We start from the raw sequence: 13645 nt of genomic DNA on the forward strand, positions 1-13645 counted from the left end.
CGCCGGCGGCGGCCCCTGCCCGCTAGCTGGGGACCAACAGGTAAACTGTTGGGGGTGGGGGCGGGGAGGCGCAGCGGCCGGGGAGGGCGCGGGCTGGATCAGCCCGGTCCAGCCCGCGACGCCTGCGGGCTGGCTGTCCCCGTCGGCGCTCCCAGCCATCCCCCTCGGCCCGCTTTCCCAGCCACTGGAGGGGCAGCAAAGGGTTAAGTCGGCCCCGCGCCACCGTGAGCACGGCCCCCTCCAGCCGCCGCGGCAGCCGAGACCGCCGGCTGTGCTCCTTGGCGCCTGCTGGGAGCCGCCGAGGGGACCCAAACCGCGGATGCGCCACCGGAGCCTGGCGGGCGTCTAGGAGGCACTGGCCGCTTCCTCCCGCCCGCATCTCTGCCTCCCCCACCCCCAGCCGCCCTCCCTTCCGTGCCGCGGGGTCTGCGCCCAGGTGGCGGGGTCTGCGGGGCGCGTGGCGGCGGGGAAGGGTCCCTGACAAGGAGGAGGAGGGGCGGGGGCGGGCCGATCGGCAGCCTCTCCCGGGGGAGGAGGGCCACCCTAGCCCTGGGCTAGCACTTGAGCCACCCGCCTAGGCGCCAAGAAAAGTTTTTTTTCTCCTCCCGTGCCCCTCCCCCACCTCCATCCTGCGCTCTGATGGGGTGGGTTTGGGTCCATTGGTGAAAAAAGTCACACGTTCTCATCAGCTGCTCCTCCCCCTGGGGACAGGGTGGGGGGTGACGGGAGGCAGACGCCGCGGAGGACCCTGGCCGACCTCCAGCCCCGCCGCCGCCCGAGCGGTGCGTCCTGTGGCTCGAGCGCAGCCGGGTGCCCGCCGAAGGCTGCCCCCATCAGTGCGTGTCTGCGTGCCGGGCAGCGGCAGCATCCAACCTGCTTTATTCCTGCCTGCAGCGCCACGGCGAGCGAGCGGGCGAGCGAGGAGGGGAGAGGGAGTCTGTCTGCAAAGTGCTGCTCCCTGGTGCTCAGAGGCGGCTGCTCCAGCTCCAACTCTCATTCATTTCGCCGGTTAACATGAGAGATCATGGCCGCCTTCGGGCTTCTCAGCTATGAGCAGAGACCGCTGAAGCGCCCCCGGCTCGGGCCGCCCGATGTCTACCCGCAGGACCCCAAGCAGAAGGAGGTAAGGGCGCCGGCGACCTCCGCAGCTGCTGGGGCCGCGCTCTGCAGCGCTGACCCGGGGCCAAGTTGGCCCAGCGGGCATCGCCGGCGCTGCGGGGGAAGGGTCGGAGAGGGGGATTGGAGGCGGGGGCCGGGCTGGTGGGCTTGGGGACCCCAGGCGACCGAGACCGGGCGGCTGTCATTCCCCGCGCTCCACTGGGGCGCTCGCTCTCCGGGTGCCGGGTCGCCTCCCGGTTATCGGGCCTGGCACTGCGCTGCCAGGCGCTTCACCGGCTTCTTTCCTGCCGAAACCTTCCTGCTCTCTTTCCTCCGCTTCTGCCTGGTTTATTTTTCTCTCCTCCGCTTTGGTAAATCCTGGTAAACTTTTTGAAAAATGTTGGAATGCAGTGCATCCGACACTAAGGTCTTGCGTTTTGCGCCAGCGGAGCAGGGACGGAGGGGGGAGGGACCCTTTTCAAATTTTCCAGTTTAGAAAGCAAGTCGTTTTTTATCGAGGTGATAAATATACTTAGTTCTATGAACGTACCTGTGTATCCCTTCTCCCCTTTAAAAATCAGTATTAAGGAGAAACTGATTTTTGTCCCTACAGGCTATTGGCTTAATTGCTGGAGGCTGTTTTGTGTATGTAAAAGCAGACTAGTTACCTTGGAAGGGAATAGGTCCCAGGATTGCTTATTTCTTTGAATGAAATTAATTGGAGAAACCTTGACTCTTCTTCCACCAGGTGCACTAGTTTCAATGAGTGGGGTAACCATGGCATTTTGTAGCTATGTGTATGTTTGTCAGGAGTTAACAAGTAATTATGTAACAACTCTCCAGTTAGAGTAATGATCACCCTAGGCTACACAATTTGCCTAGGGACTTGCCCCCCCCCCCTTTTTTCTTCTTTTTTGGATCACCTGCCACCCAGCTGTGCTTTCAGAGTTTGCCAGCCAGCCCACCCATCTTCTGTTTTGTGCAGCTAAACACAGGTGACCAGTATCAGAACTTATCTTTCTGTGAATCTAAAAGCCCTCTATTACAAGTTTATAGGCCCCCTGATCTCACAGCAAAGGCTTTGTAAATAAGGCAAGGAGGGGTTTTGAGACTTGTTTTTTGATAAAGGTGCCTATTTCATTAATAATAGAGGGAGGGTGAGTGCTAGCTCTGGCAAAACTGTGCTAGTAGTAATGTGTCTGAGAAATCAACCAAGAAAGGAGTTGTTGCTCCTTAGTACATTAAATTTGGGCGTCAGTGGAGTTGTTCACATGGAGCTGGGAAGGTCTCACAGGTGGTTCCCAGCAGAGGCTTAACAAGAAAATGAGAGTTTGATGAGATTTGCAGGTTTCTTCCCTTCCTATAACCTCACCCTGTAACCTTGACTCAGAAGGAAGATAATTAAGGGACTGAAAGAATAGAGAATATGATGAAGGACCGCGTGTAAAGAAAGTTAACTTAAAATCACTGGCAGGAAACTCTTAAAAGTTTTGGTGGAGACAACAGCATTTATTGGTAGATCTTTTTGTAATGTCTTGCCACATCTTTGCAGAGGGCAGTATGACTGGTGGCAATGCCTCAGTAATGGGATGGCAGCCTGGGTTGTTCTCTGGGCTTATTTAGCATTTATTTTTCAGGACAACATTCATTTCAGGATTGGGGCCTCTGTGATTCTGGAAAGAATAATTTTGAATTTCAGGGGTTATTTTGTGGAATCCTAAAACTGAAAGTGATGTTAAAGTCTACCTTTGTTTTTTGATACCAGGGATTGAACTTGGGGCACATGATCACTGAGCCACATCCCCAGGGCTATTTTGTATTTATTTAGAGACAGGGTCTCACTGAGTTGCTTAGTGCCTCACATTTGCTCAGGCTGGCTTTGAACTCAAGAGATCCCCTTGCCTCAGCCTCCCTTGCTGATGGTATTACAGGCGTGAGCCACTTCACCTGGCCAAAGACTTCTAATATATCCCTTTTAACCTTGTGAAACTTAACTGCTTTAAGCTAGGGGAGTGGAGAATAAGCTGAGATGGATGGCCAATCCCATATTTATGTCAGAAACAGTACTGCCTTAGGGAGGGTTTTTGTAAATCCTGTCCTGATGTTACTTCCTTCCCCCAAGACAACAAATATTTTATCTTTCTTAAGCAGAGTTTTGTGTGGCATCATATTTGGGTACAATATTGGACAGGTGCTTGGCTGTTCTTGGGTGGTTGGTGAGCAGTGTCCTAGGCTTCAACTGTTCATATTGCCTCTCTCAAGGTTTCTACCCTATCCTTGCATCACCTGTATTGTTATTCAAATGTTTCCTTTACATTAACTTTTTTTTTTTTTTTTTGGTACTGGGGGTTGAACCCAGGGGTGCTTAACCACTGAGGCACATCCCCAGCACATTTTATTTTAAGTTTTTTGGAGTCAGAGTCTAAGTTCCCAAAGCTGCCCTTGAACTTTCGATCCTCCAGCCTCAGCCTCCCAAATTGCTGGGACTACTGGCATATGCCACTGTTCCCGGCCCTAAGCATTTTAAGAAACTTTTTTGGGCTAGGCAGTTATAGTACGACTTCCTGAATTTGTTGCACTGTGTATATGTAAAATTTGTATCAATCACATATACATGTTTTTTATTTATTGCTGTTACACACATAAAATAGTTAATTATGCAGGGTTCAAATCAGAACCTGTTAACACTTTGGAAAGTTCATTTTTGCATCTAAAACTGCACTGCCATCCATCAGAGACGATATTTCCCACATGGTGGGAATGTGGATTTAAAGGAGGAAGTGTGGGCTTCCCAGTTGGGCAGCCATGGATTTGAATTCTGGGTTAGCATCTTTGCAGCTGGGGGAGTTACATAACTTCTCATTTATAAATTAGTTTAATTGTGCTCTTTAGAAACCTGTGACAGTTGTGAATATTTTTTCTTACATTTGTGTGAGAAACTCCTCCTAGTAGAAGCTGTCCATTTGTAGCTGTTTGTCATAATTGTCATTGTTAAGAGTGGCAAGAGTGTTCTGGAAGTGGCTCCCAGGGGACTGGGCAGGACCTTTCAATGAGGACCCCCTGTAGAGAAGCTTCTGGGGAAGAGCTGGAAGTTCACCCTCCCTGCTGGCCCCCTGATTGTGTTCCCTCAGGACTTGGTGGGTATTGTGTGATTCTTTGCCCTGTGGAAACAGAATGGCCTGAGCCTTTATCTAACACAGGGAATCAAGAAAGTGAGAGTCGTTCTTGATTCCTCCTTTCCCCTCCCGTCTTATCCACATGTCAGCATCATGTGTCTCTCAATCCTCCCCAGTTTTACCCACATGCCTGACTCCCTTTCAGGCCTCAGGCCCACTTTTCTCTGTCCTGGGCCCTTGCATATGCTGGTCTGTCCTCCTCCTGGACTCCTATCTACCTCCTAGGCCCCACCCTGCTCTGCTGTCTCTGCCTGGGTCAGGGAGGCTGGTTCTTCAGCCATTCTACCTGGGCTGAACCGGGCTCTCCCTCTCATGTGCTCCTGATCCCCTCTTCCTTTTCTTCTTTTTCATGATGTTGTGGGCTGGACCCATGGCCTCCCACATGCTAGGCAGGTGGTCTACCGCTGAGCCACCCCAGCCCGAGAACTGAGAGTGGAACCTGCAGAGATTCTGCACTCACATATTGGCCGAGGTGAACTCCCCTCAGGCCTGCACGTGTCCATCTTCACCCCTATCTCAGCCTGAGGACTTCAGGCCTTGCTGGTGTATCATGGAAATTATATATTTGCATCTTGCTGTCTCCCACTGATGGGACCATTTCCTGAGGACAGGGATGAATGCATATATTTTTGTTGGAATATATGGATGAAAGTGGGATAAATGAATGAAGAAGGAAATCTGGTGACTGAGAGGTTTTGGAAAAAAGTCTAGTACCCTTTGTATCTACCTTGAGGTTAGAAGGCTGACCGTGAAATGAAACTCCAACATAGGAAGGAAAGGAATTCTTCCATGGGGCAGAAGAGGCCTAGCAGTTGAATCATAAATATGACCAGGAAATTCAGTGAGTTGGGGCAGTGGTAAGGGTCCTAGGCATCAGGCGTTGGGAGCCCCGTTGGTCCAGGGAGGATGGCCTGGTGTGCAGAGCAGGTGCTGCGCGCCAGAGTCGGCCATGCAGTGTTGTAGGAGATGAGCCCCACACTAGTTTCCAGCCTGGTAGTGGTTTCCACTCCCTGGAGGGCTTTTTCAGACCCCACTGGTGGTCTGCAGTGCAGCTCGGGGCAGGGTGCTGGACTCAAATTGACTTGCAAGTTCCCAGTTTGGTACTCGGCATCACAAGAGAAAAAGGAACAAGCACTACCACCCAAATCCCCAGGTTACTGGTTCTCTCAGATTCAGGAGGTCTGAGGTGGGGCCCTGGAATTTTCATTTCTAACAAGATTCCGTGTGATGTGCTGCTGCAGCTGGTCCAGAGCCCACTTTGAGAACCTTGATCGCCAGAGGAGAAGGCATCCTGCAGGACCGGGGCACCCCTGCCTGGGCGGGCTGGATCAGGCATCTGTGAGGCCCAGCTTGCCAGCCCAGCCTGGGCCTGGTGTGTTTTTCTTAGAAGTTGTGCCCTCTCTCAGCCCAGATCTAAGGGAACAAGTGAGAAGGCCCAGTCCCCTCCGGTGACTGAACCACTCCTGGAGTCATGTCCAGACTTCCCACCATCCTCCCTGCTCAGCTCCACGCCTCCGCCTGCAGCCAGGCCGCCCAGCTTGAGTTCTGCTCCATCACTGGCTACCTTTGGTCACATTCCTCACCTGCTCCTTTGCTCCCACTCCACAGGGTGGCTGGGAAGGTCGAATGACCTGGTGTCTGCAGAGTGGGGCCATGGGTGCCACACTGACTTGCTGGGGACAGGTCAGCCTCTGTTAGCTGCACCCAGGGTCTCCTGCTGTACTTCTGACGGCACCCCCAGGCACCCTGCACCCCTGGCGCCTGCTCCCCTGCTTCTCTCCCTCCAGGCACCCAGTGGTTCTGGTTTCTATGCCTGCCTGGCTCCCTCTGCAGCAGTGTCACTGTCCTGGTTCTCAGCTTGGAGCCTCTCCTACAGGGAGCCTCTCCCACAGGGAGACTCTCTGATGCTGTCCTCCAGTGCATGAGTTCTTTCTGCATTGTGTTAGTGTTCATGAACTGGCACCTATTCTAGTCCCAGGCGCCAGCCAAGCCCCTGCCCTCAGGCAGCTTTCTTTCATTCCCAAGAGGAAGGCAGGCGATGAAGAGGAGGGTGAGCATCCTACCCATGGCACTTCACGTACCAAGCATAAGGCAATGACCCTGCAAGTGTTCCAGAGAGGGCTCCCGGGAAGCCTCCTTGTTTTTATAACACCAACTGTCCCTGGCCTTGTTTTATTTTGGTGACTCCTGTTGGCTTTGTTATTAGCATTGAAAATTCCTAATACAAAAATATTGTACACAGCTGAGGAGGTGCAAAGAGGTAAAAAAAAAATGTGCTTCCTTCTAAGGGATGATACTGATAAGCTGTCTGGGAAGACAGGACAGGTCGACCAGTTGCCTGGGAGACCAAGTGACAGCTCCCCATCTGGGATGCATTCATTGCCTGGCCCCAGGGCCTTGGTGCGACCCCCTGGTGCAGGGCTTCCTGAATCCCAGTGTTCAAGGAGGGATAGACAACTCTGTTGAACTCCTGCCTCCCGTGCCTCTTAGGACAGAATCTGGGTCTGAGGACCTGCTTCTTCAGCTCACAGTTGTTGCTGAACCATTCTGGGGTGGAGGAGGAGGAACTTACCTGATGGTCATTTCTCAGGGTCTGTAATACTTGCACAGAGTTGCTAGGATGCTCCTTAAGAATGCAAGTGTGGGGCTGGTGGTGTGGCTCAGTGGTAGAGCACTCACCTAGCACATGCGAGGCCCTGGGTTTGATCCTTAGCACCACATAAAAATAAATAAATAAAGTAAATGTATTAAAAAATGCAGAGGTGTCTGCCTCTCTCCTACACAGACTTGCTGGGTCAGAGTGGGAGGAGCTCAGGAATCTGCATTTTAAACAGCCTGTCCAGGTGATTGCTAATCACACCTTGAGTACCTCTGCTTTAGCTGTGTCCTTACCTGTAGAAAAACCTGTAGGTGGGCTTCCTGCATCTTCCTGCCTGCTGCCCACGGCTGGTGTGTTAGAATCTTTTGGATAACAGGCTGTTTGAAGTCTTGGTCCCTCTTGGTACTGGGTGATATGGATAAGCTCAGCTACTTTACTCCTTCTGTCCTGATAAGTGTGGCTCCCAGCTGAAGTTTGTTTTTAAGCTGGAAATGGCTGGCGGCAGAGCAGAGGTCCACACCTGGGCAATGGCCCACATGCAGGCGCCTCCTCCCAGGTGGCATGGCTACATTGGCCTGGAAGAGCAGGTCTGGCTTTGTCCCACAAGCCCTTGTTTGGACCTGTCAGGGCTGTGGGGTTTGTTTGGGGCCTGGGTTCTCAGCTGGGCTCTTTGGGGACTATGGTAAGGCTGTCACTGTGTGTACCTGTGAGCTTTAGCTGGGCGATGTTTCCCTGGGGGAGGAAGTGGGACTTTTAGGAAGCCAGAGGACCTCAGAGTGAGTCAGGCGTGCAGGTTGGCGCAGAGTCACGAGGTAGGAGAGGCTGGGCATGAAGAGTCCGAGGGTTTCCTTGAGCCAGTGGGTGGTATTACCAAAGGTGGGTGCGCAGGTCAGTGCGGAGGACAGACCAGTGTAGAGATGTGGGATAAGCGGAATGAGAACTTTGTGGTGTTCGGCTGCAGGGTCACTTGCCATGTGAGGCCAAGCTGCCAAGTCTGGGTAGAGTGGAAGGTGGGCTTGCTGGAGCCGAGCAGCCTGGGGCGGAGTGGCCCTCTGGAAGTGCTGTGCTTTCCACTCTCTAGGTAACTTAACTTCTGAAGCTGGTGAGGGTGACGGGGGTTTAAGATGCTGTTACTGTTTCTCTGTCTAGGAAAATTTACATAATAAGGAAGAAATGTCAGTCGGTCCTAAAGTACCCCGATTTCTCCCTGAAACACACGTGTCCGCTTTTTCTGGAGGGATCAGCTGCCACGTGTAGACAGGCACTGCCGCTGGGTGTTGTAGACTGCAACCACAGACCAAGGACTTGGCAGTGTGTAGGTGAAGGTGATTTTCATTTCCCAGTTTTTGAGAAGATGAGATTTATTTCCCATAGTTTTGGAGGTGGGTGGAGGGGTGTTCAGGATCGGGGTCCCAGAATCTGTTCAGAGCCTTCCTGCTACATCATCGAGGTGCACAGGGACGGGAGAGGGCCAGGCTTGGCCTCCTGAGGTAGCAACAAGGGCTTTTCGTGAGTGAGCCCTCAAGTCCTGATGACCTCTTAGAGGTCCCACTGATCTGCACTCTGACTCTGGGGAGTGTGCTGGAGCACTGAGTCATGGGGTCAGGAATGATTTCTATTTTCTTTGTGCTAATCTGCATTCCAAGCTGTGCCCATAAACATGCAGTAAGCACTTTGGCCCTTGGAGGAAGTAACTTAAGAGTAATTGTTACATAACCTTGATTGGGTTTGCAGGAATGGGTCTTTGTTGTTGTTTTTTCTCCTTTCCTTTTTTTTGTTTTGAAATGTCCTGACTGTTGGCCCAGGAAGCTGACCTTGAGCTCCTGGGCTCGAGAGAGCCGCCTGCCTCAGCCATCCGTCCAGGAAACAGGCACTTGCGCTGCCTGCCCTTGCACCCATGATTGCATAAGTTCTAAGCCAGCCCAGAGCCCCTATATCTGCAGGTAGGCAGAAGGGTCTCATGGGGCGTGGACACCACACTTGTGCCCCAGGGGTGCTGCCAGGTGTGTTGGGACCATCATGTAGGTGGGAGAATAATACTAGATCATGAAGAGTGTTTTAATGACTGAGGAGTATTGTAAACTTAAGTTCTTATCAAGCATCAGATATGAATTCTGGGGTGGCCAGAGCAGGCTCGTTCTAGCTGATTGTTAGAATGTCAACAGTTTTGTGAGCTGGTTGATCTCACGTTGGCAGCTCGAAGGCCTCTGTGCAGTGAGAGTTCAGCACAAACCAAGGAAATGGGCAAATGCTACAAATTAGGTTTTTATTTCTTCTGTTTTCTTTTTTTTTTTCCAGTACAGAGATTGAACCTAGGGGCACTTTACCACTGGGCTACATCTTCTGTTCTTTAGTTTTAAATTTTTTTTAGTTGTTGATGGACTTTTATTTTGTTTACTTGTTTATATGTGGTGCTGAGAATCAAACCCAGTGCCTCACACATGCTAGGCAAGCGCTTTACATCGAGCCACAACCCCAGCCCTAGTTTTTGATTTTGAGACAGGGTCTTGTTAAGTTGCCCAGGCTGGCCTCACACTTGTGGTCCTCCCACCCCCAGCCTCCTGCGTGGAGGAGATCACAGGTGTGCACCACGGTGCCAGTGCCCTCTCTGCTAAGGTTTCCCAGCACAGGGGGCGTAGTGTGTGGCACTACGTAGTGTGTGCTCACCAGGTCTGGTGTGGCTTCTGCTGGGCAGGGGAGCGGGCTCTAGAAGCTGAGGCACTCTCATACTGTGCTTTTCTGCGGGAGTTCCCACCCCTCAGTCCAGCCTCTGGGGAGAGCTCTGGCGTTGGCCCTGAGTGTGCTGGGGACTGCCCCTCTGCAGCGCCAGTGTAGAAGATTGCACCCACTGGGGGAGACGTCCCTGCACAGGCTGCACCAGCCGCCCAGTCCAGGGAGCCTCACTCGACGCCAGTGCACGTGGAGTCGTGCAGCACTCTGGCCTGAGAGCAGAAAGAGCGTAGCTGCTGGCTTTTATTTATCATGTTTTGAGGGACTCATGATCACGTGTTCGTATGGCAGGCAGACTGTCATTCAGCAGTGACACAGAGCACCTTGCAGGCCCTGTGCCAGCCTGGCCTAATGAGGACAGGACACCATCTCTCATCTCCTGCTGGGTCCCTGGCTTCCAGCACAGAGCCTGGTGACACCTGGGTCATCTTCAGGGACGGACGCCAGAGCACCTGGAGCAGGAGAGGGGCCTGAGTGCCTGTCCGGGTGGTTTTCCACAGGGGTGCTCTGTCCCTCTCTCCCCTGCACATCGGCAGTGTCTGGGAGCTCCGGCATAGGGGGTGGCTTGCTGGCCTCCAGTGGGAGCCTGGCTGCTGACCTTCTGCCCAGTGGTGGGGAGGTGAGTGGACGGTGGCGGAGGGTGGGTTTGCAGAGGAATACAGTGTTTCCGGTTCTCCTAGAGAGAAGCCGGAGGAAAACCCAGGGGACCAGTGAGGAGCCTGGCCTTGGTAGGAGGCCATGTGGGGTGTGGCTGAGGACGGAAGGAAATGATTAATTCAGGGGGGTTGGCCTGGCTGCAGACTGAGTGTGGTGTGGGGGGCTTGGAAAGGAAGGTGGGACCTCTTGGGGGTCTCTGTGAGCCCGCGAGGATGTTATGGTCTAATAGGCTCCATCCAATGAGTGAGATCTAAGGTGACAAAGGGGGTCGCAACTTGAGGAGATGGTAGCTCTGGGGGTCACCCAGGCAGGACTGACCTGCCAGTAGTCACTGGCCTTCAGGCCTGGGGCAAGTGGCTCATTTCTTGGGTCTGCTGTTGCAAATGACCAGCTGAGTGGCCTGCCAGGAAGCTCTCTTCTGTCCTGGAGGCTGGATCCCCGAGTCCAGGTGCTGAGGCCGCTCCCTGGGAAGGCCGGATGGGATCTTCCTTTTCTCTTCCCCTCTGGTGGCTCCCTGGGTCCTCTGCCTTCTCTGACCTCTGCCACACCAGCATCAGCTCTTTCTCTGGTGTCCACTGCCCTGGGGCTTCTCTCAGAAGGACAGCAGCCATTGAGTTTAGGGCCTGCTTGAATAATCCTGATGATCCCACCTGGGATTTGATGTGGATTCTTTGTTTTTATTTGTTTTTTGGCCTGTAGGGCTGGGAAGCTTGGGAAGTTGCAGGGGGAAGTATTTGGGGGAAGGTTATTTGGAGGGTACTGTGAGCTGAGTGAGGGATACCTGCAGGGATGTTTCATATCTATAGCTGAGGACAGTGGTTCCCATACTTTCTGCCCTGGGACCCTCTGCTCGTCTTAAGCACTGAGCATCCTTGTGAGTCTCTGTTTATGGAGTTTGTATTTCTCAATATTCAGTGTGTTAGAAATTAAAACAAATTTTGGATATATACATTAATTCATTTAAAAATAACAAAACCAATTTCATGTTAAAATTTTTTTTATAAAAAAATATATTTTTTTTCCTAAAACCCAAAAAACTAGTGAAAAAGAGTGGCATTAATATTTTTGCAAAACTTAAAATTGTTAGTGCCTATTAGTTGTACAAAATAATGGGTTTCATTTGATGTTTCCATCCGTGTATGTAACCTCCCTTCTGCCTTCTCTTACTCTCCCCATCCCTGTCTCCTTCCCAGATGATCCTCTTCTACTTGAATTTTTTTTTTCTTGGTATTGGGGATTGAACCCAGGGGCGCTTAACCACTGAGCCACGTCCCCAGCCTTATTTTGAGACAGTGTCTCCCTAAGTTGCTTAGGGCCTCGCACTTTAATCCCTGTCCCAACATTCCCTCCAGATCCCACATGTGAGAGAAAAATGGGACCCTTGTCTTTGAGAGTCTGGCTTATTTTTTTTAACGGGATGATCTCCAGTCCCATCCATCTTCCTGCCCACGACAGCATTTTTTTTTTTTTTTTAAAGAGAGAGAAAGAATTTTTTAATATTTATTTTTCAGTTTTCGGTGGACACAACATCTTTATTTTATTTTTATGTGATGCTCAGGTTCGAACCCAGCGCCCCGCGCATGCCAGGCGAGCGCGTTACCGCTTGAGCCACATCCCCAGCCCAGCATTTTGTTTTTCTTTGTGGCTGAGTAATACTCCAGGGTGGGAACGGACCCCATCTTCTTCTTGCATTCCCCTGCTGTTGGGCGTCCCGGCCCCTCCGCAGCTGGCTGTTTTGGACGGTGTCGTGGTAACCACGGTGTCTGAGTGTCTTTCTTGGGCGCTGTCTTGGGAGGGGCAGCTGGTGATGGCGTGGTGGTGCCCGTTTTAGTGTTGTGAGGCACCTCCGTGCTCCTTTCCACACTGACGGCACTGATTTATGTTCCGGTCCTCACCAGCAGTTGCTGCTTTTTATGTTCTTGCTGACTGGGGAGAGGCGTTCGGAAACTCATGTATTCTTGACTGCCTTCTCCTGATGTCGGGCATTTTTCTGCGTACTTACTGGCCATCTGCACTTCAGGAAGCATCTTTTCACTTCATTTGTCCATTTATTGGTTGGGCTACTTGTCCTTTTGGTCTTATGTTTTGTGTTCTTTCTGTGTTCTGGATGTTATGCCTGTGTCAGGTGAAGGGTGGGTGGGGATCTCCTCCTGCCCCGAAGGTTGGGTCCTCACTGTCCACCGTCTCCTCTGCTCTGCAGAAGCCTTTTGATGTGGAGTGATTCCCTTGGTCCATTCTGTTCTGCTGTTCTCAGAGTCCTGCTGGGAAGTCCTGCCTGTGGCAGTACCCAGCCCTTCTTCCTTGCTTTCCTCTGGTGGCTACAGGTCCGTGTCTGGCATTGAGATCTCGGATCTATTTGTGTTGATCTTTGCACATGGTGAGAGGCAGGGCTAGGCTCCGGCCTCCGGGCACCACGAGTGGAGGAGGCTGCCTTTCCCCGCGATGTTCTCAGGCTCTGTGGAGAATCATGTGGCTGCAGATGTGTGGGCTCATTCCTGGGTTTATTCTCCTCCATGGGAAGCTCCTTACCGTCTGGATTTCTGTGTCTGGTCCTGTATTCCTCCTGTTGCGATAAGTTGTTCTGCTTGGAGAACGTGAAGAAAATCAGACCTCAGATGAGCTAAGGCCTCCAGAACCCAGTGGACTTGGACTTGGGGGCCTTGCCTTAGACAGTTCTGTAGGTCGGTCGATGCTGCTTTCCAGATCAAATTGCCCCAGGGAGTGGGGGAATTGAATTTTTTTCCACAAGTGTGGGGAAAGTGCAAAGGGAGGAACTCGGGAGTTTCTGGCTGAGTGTTTTCGTTGGAGAATCCTCTGTAGAGTCAGGTTGACATGTGTTAGTGGAAGCTCAAGCTCTGCCTGTGGGGTGTAGTGGTTCTGGGTGACTGGAGCCGCATCTGTGGTCACCCTCCGAGAGAGTGCAAAGCTGAGGAGCTGGCTGGCCCTGAGAAACGGGACTTCAGGGATGGACCTGGGACACCTGTGGGTCACCAGTGGGGGAAGTGGAGTCCCAAGGGGTGGTTCACACTCGGTGGGCTCCATCTGTGAGACAGCTTGTCTCCTCAGGACCTTTGCACATGTGGATGCTGCTGCCCTTGTCCTGCTCCTCTTCCCCTGGTGCCCCGGGGCTTGCTGGGCCCCGCCCCCAGCCCCCCGCAGCCAGTGTTAGTTCCATGACAGGGGCCAGGTCTCTTTAATCCCCACTGGGAGTCAGGGGCTGGGGAAGGTCAGGTGTGCGGAGGGGTTGGTGATATGAATTGCTGGGTCTGCCACCGGGGCAGCAACTGTCCTCAGGAAATGGTGATCAGAGACCCACTAAGTCGGGACCTGGCCCAGGGAGTGGGACTCTAGGACGTGTCAGACCCTGTCCTCACTCACTGCTGAG

At 52.6% G+C, this 13645-nt stretch overlaps 1 protein-coding gene across 2 annotated transcripts in view; it reads left to right on the forward strand.

Annotated features, from left to right (window-relative positions):
- The first annotated feature begins 1024 nt into the window (after window positions 1–1024).
- Window positions 1025–13645, forward strand: part of Med12l (mediator complex subunit 12L) — a 269754-nt gene continuing 257133 nt past the window's right edge. For both annotated transcript variants that reach the window (XM_076867434.2, XM_076867435.2), the window contains exon 1: window positions 1025–1123. In XM_076867434.2, the coding sequence (XP_076723549.2) occupies window positions 1025–1123 (99 nt within the window). The remainder of the gene's footprint in view (window positions 1124–13645) is intronic.

Source organism: Callospermophilus lateralis, chromosome 10 (assembly GCF_048772815.1).
Source record: "Callospermophilus lateralis isolate mCalLat2 chromosome 10, mCalLat2.hap1, whole genome shotgun sequence".
NCBI lineage: Eukaryota > Metazoa > Chordata > Mammalia > Rodentia > Sciuridae > Callospermophilus > Callospermophilus lateralis.